Below are 5,000 nucleotides of genomic sequence, written 5' to 3'. Positions count from 1 at the left end.
GAAAAACAAGCAAAAAGTTAACCATTTGATATTTCATTATCAATGTGGCTGGCTTAAACTAATTTTAATTTCCAGTCTTTGGCAGAGAAAACAATTGTCACCAATTTTTTTGCAACAGAGTGGCACTGAGGTTGGATGGCCCCTCATGGCATATTCTCATCAAAATCAAAACGTTCATCATTTGGGAATTTTTAGGCATCATTTTGGTAGAAACAACTGTTTTTTAGCATTGGGAATGGGACCGAAATTCGGCCCTCTTCAGACACTTAAAAATCCCTGGAATCTGCGATCAAATTTTACATAGTACAATGTACATGAATATATAATCATTTAATAACTTTTAAAGAGATGACTTAACAACGATGCTGATTGGTTGAAAAATTCGTTTGATTTCTCTGTCAAAATTTCGTTCGGAGTTCATCTGCACTAAGCACGCGGGACTACTTTTCTATGGAATGCATCTTCCCCGTTCTAATTTTAGCGCAATTTATAGAACGGGATTTTCTACACAAGCATTTTATATAACGACATGCATTCGTTTGATTTTTGTTTTTCATTGCTATCAAAAATAAGCACAACTAAAGATATGAATAAAATACAAATTAATTTAAAGAAACAATTCATAAGCGATGACGTGGCAAATTAGTCAACTTGATGACGTAGACCCCTTACTGGTAGAAGTAGACAGATTACACGAATTCCCGGTATGAATCGTCTGCTTTACGAGATCGATAACATGACGGAGCAAGTGGCGACTTCTGAACTGGTAAATATTAATGAAATTGAACTGCGTTGTATGGGACTCAGTCAACGAGTGCGTTTTACATGTAGATGAAGAGGTGTTGAACTTTTTACTCGATATTGAAATGGAGCCGAGTTGCATTCCACCATTCCAACGACACAGCCAGTGTTCAACATCTCCTCCAACACAATGCAGCATAAATCCAGTCACCACTTGTTATCCTCCTTTATATTTAATTCAGCTTTTAACCATTGCACCTTTAATTTGGCGTATAATCCATTTAAATCTGCACAGTAACTGTTCCTGACCTGAACGCACATCCATGCCGTTTGTTGTTGTTTTCATTCTTACATATATATGTATTACTACACGCCATTTCAAAAACGTTGATCAAGCTTTTTAATGGGAGAAACTATTGGTTTGTCTATCTTAAAAACATAATTAAATGATAAGAAATAAAACTTATAATTCTTTGTTTGATGCATGTATCAAATGAAACATTGGACGGAAAACTTTTTCATCAATGTGCTACGCGCATTGATGAAGTTTTCCGTCCAATGTTTCGTTTGATACATGCATCAAACAAAGAATTATAAGTTTCATTTCTTAATTAAAAAAATCTTTTTAAAAATCTTCTCTAGAACACAACAGCAAGACCATGAGAGTAACATTGTTGTACACTGTAGATGCATTCCTATGTTGTGTGGGTTCAAATTCGGTTATGTCGTGGCCCTATGGGGTTAGGGTGGGATGGGGTAAAAAAAACTTTTGAAAATCTTCTGATGAAGAGTGATAGCAGGGCCAGTGTTACCCAGGTGAGCATTGTGGCCCATGGCCTCTTAATGTGTGGTCAATAGTTTGTCCTTGTGTGTTTCAAGTCCAGTAAAAGCAAGACCCATGTAAGTAAACTGGCTCATGGCCTCCTATTTAATGATCTACAGGATGGGTTATATTTCTTTAGACATCTTTAGCATGCAGAAATCAACTTGAAAGTTTTAAGATGAGATTGTTTGTTTTATAGAATAATTTGATTGCAAGTTCCGCCTTTTGAGACAAGCACTCTAACCACTAATCAATGGCCATTAAGCATCATTGCCTTGATAATTAGCTGTGTGTAGAATGTCCATATGACAAAATTGATTCTTAATTCTATGAACTTGTTTCAGGAGATAGAAAAGGCTTGGCTGTCAAGTGTGTTTTTTAACCAGGATGTCAAGTAAGTTGATATTTGAGAGGGATTAAGAGGATCTATGGAATATTTCAAGATTTACAGAAATTTTTTTGACATGTACAAGTTACTATCAATTTTAGTGTTTTCCCAAGATTTTCAATACTGAAAATTCATATAAAAAAGATAATCTAAAAATAAATGAATGATAGACCTAAAGTGTTGCTTGCTTCCACAATTTCCTACATTTTATATTTTGTAAAATTAAGTAAACTAAAATTAAAGGAAATAAAAGAGTCATGAAAGATAAATAAAAAAAACAAACAAGAGATGTTTGTAAAACACATATGCCCCCCATGGTGCAAAATTGAAAAGGGTTATACACACACACATCATTTAATTGAGAGTAGTATCATCAATTCAAAATATTGAGCAGACAATATCTTCCTATGTCAAGAGTGGATTGACCATGTGACCTAAAACTCAATAGGGGTCATCAACTCCTGAAGATGTACCAGTGTACCAAGTTTGATGTCTGTCAAGCAAAGGGTTCTCAAGATATTGAATGGACAGTATATTCCTATGTCCAATTTGACCCTTGACTTTTGACCATGTGACCTTAAAATAATTAGTAGTCATCTTCTCCTGAAGATGTACCAGTGTACCAAGTTTGATGTCTGTCAAGCAAAGGGTTCTCAAGATATTGAGCGGACAGTATATTCCTATGTACAGTTTAACCCTTGACCTTTGACCATGCGACCTCAAAATCAATAGGTGTCATCTTCTTTTGAAGATGTACCAGTGTACCAAGTTTCATGTCTGTCAAGCAAAGGGTTCTCAAGATATGGAGCAGACAGTATATTCCAATGTCCAGTTTGACCCTTGACCTTTGACCATGTGATCTGAAAATCAATAGGGATCGTCTTCTCCTGAAGACGTACCAGTGTACCACGTTTGATGTCTGTCAAGCAAAGGGTTCTCAAGATATTGAACGGACAGTATATTCCTATGTCCAGTTTGACCCTTGACCTTTAAACATGTGACCTCAAAATAAATAGGGGTAATTTTCTCTTGAAGATGTACCAGTATACCAAGTTTGATGTCTGTCAAGCGAAGGGTTCTCAAAATATTGAACGGACAGTATATTCCTGTCTAGTGTGACCCTTGACCTTTGACGATGTGACCTCAAAATCAATAGTGGTCGTCTTCTCCTGAAGTCGTATCAGTGTACCAAGTTTGATGTCTGTCAAGAAAAGGGTTCTCAAGATACTGAGCAGACAGTATATTCCCATGTCAAGTTTGACCCGTGACCTTTGACCATGTGACCTCAAAATCAACAGGGGTCATCTTCTCTTGAAGATGTACCAGTGTATCAAGTTTGATGTCTGTCAAGCAAAGGGTTCTCGAGATATTTAATGGACAGTATATTCCTATGTCCAGTTTGACCCATGACCTTTGACCATGTGACCTCAAAATCGATGGGGGTCATCTTCTTCTGAAGATGTACTGGCATACCAAGTTTGATGTCTGTCAAGCAAAGGGTTCTCTAGACATTGAATGGTCAGTATATTCCTATGCCCAGTTTGACCCTTGACCTTTGACCATATGACCTCAAAATCAATAGGGGTCATCTACACCTTAGGATGTACCAGTGTGCCAAGTTTGATGTGTTTCAAGCAAAGGGTTCTCAAGATATTTAGCGGACATTATATTCTTAGGTCCAGAGTAGATTGACCCTTGACCTTTGACCTTTTGACCTGAAAAACAATAGGGATCCTCTTCTACTCATAACTAACCCACATATGAAATATCATTATCATCAAGTGAATGGTTCTCAAGATATTGAGCGGACAACACATGGTGTACAGACCGACCGACCGACAGGTGCAAAACAATATGCCCCCTCTTTTTCAAAGGGGGGCATAAAAATATGAAAGATAAGGGATTTCTGTCAATTATCATGAAGTGAAATAAAAGCTTCATTTACAATCAGGAAACCAGTGGTGATATGTATCCAGGATATTCGAGTTCAAGCTGATGTCCACCATGAAGAACAGGGATCCACCTCTCGACCACAGGAGAGGAAATCTGTTGTAACCAAATTAGCATATTACAGCCAGGTAGTCTATTGTTTTCCATGGTGTAATACACACAGGTATTGTTAGTTGAAAGTTGAAGCAGTATTGTGTGTTGAAAGTTGAAGCAGTATTTTGTGTTGAAAGTTGAAGCAGTGTTAGTTGAAAGTTGAAGCAGTATTGTGTGTTGAAAGTTGAAGCAGTATTAGTTGAAAGTTGAAACAGTTTGTTGTTAAATGAGTTTGCTGATGATGTTGCACTTTTGAAACACTTAATTCAACAAAGCTTGTTTGTGAAATGTGTTGGTATTCATTTCAGTAAACAGGATGTGTGGAGTGAACTGGAAGATACAATTACATAGCAGAAATAAATACAAATGATCTGTTTTACCAATTCCAAATATTTAAAAAAAAAGAAATGACTGTCTAGTTTGATTGAATATTGGAAGGAATTCATTTATTGCAGATCATGCAGAAAATGATTTCCATGTTTCCATTAAGCTAGACAGTTATATACCTGAGATCAAAGGTTAGAATCCTTTTGTTTAGATCAGTCTGCAACATTAGCCTTGGTCATATCTTTTCAATTCAATTTTATTGGCATCTCCATGTTGGTATACAGCTATGGATTATCAAATGGTGAACAATCAGACTACATGGGATCAACAACAAAATTACTAATCGACATGTAGGATATCAGTTAAGGGCACAGGATACCCCCCAAAATGTTGTTATAGAATTTTGTAAAACTAATGGTAAATGTTTTGATATTGCTAAAACCCACATTCACCACAAAATTTTCCTATGAAACCACCTTTATTTTTGTGTATTATTCATAAATCTTAATTTGAAAATTCAAACATAGGTTGTTTTTTTTAGCAATATCAAACATTTACAAATAGTTTAAAAAATTTCTATAGTAACAATTTTTTTTTTGGTATACTATGTCCTCAGAGTCATTCAGTCTCTCAACTTTTATTTCCTGTGCAGAAAATATAATTTATGATTTAGATAGT

At 35.8% G+C, this 5,000-nt stretch overlaps 1 protein-coding gene across 2 annotated transcripts in view; it reads left to right on the top strand.

Moving 5' to 3' along the window:
* LOC125663697 (protein hobbit-like) overlaps nucleotides 1-5,000 on the top strand; it is an 84,359-nt gene that overhangs the window by 20,987 nt on the left and 58,372 nt on the right. For both annotated transcript variants that reach the window (XM_048896026.2, XM_056153061.1), the window contains exons 3-4: nucleotides 1,909-1,958; nucleotides 3,904-4,030. In XM_048896026.2, the coding sequence (XP_048751983.2) occupies nucleotides 1,909-1,958; nucleotides 3,904-4,030 (177 nt within the window). The remainder of the gene's footprint in view (nucleotides 1-1,908; nucleotides 1,959-3,903; nucleotides 4,031-5,000) is intronic.

Source organism: Ostrea edulis, chromosome 1, assembly GCF_947568905.1.
Source record: "Ostrea edulis chromosome 1, xbOstEdul1.1, whole genome shotgun sequence".
Lineage (NCBI taxonomy): Eukaryota > Metazoa > Mollusca > Bivalvia > Ostreida > Ostreidae > Ostrea > Ostrea edulis.
Note: the sequence above shows the minus strand (reverse complement) of the source record. Positions and strands in the feature narration are given on the sequence as shown.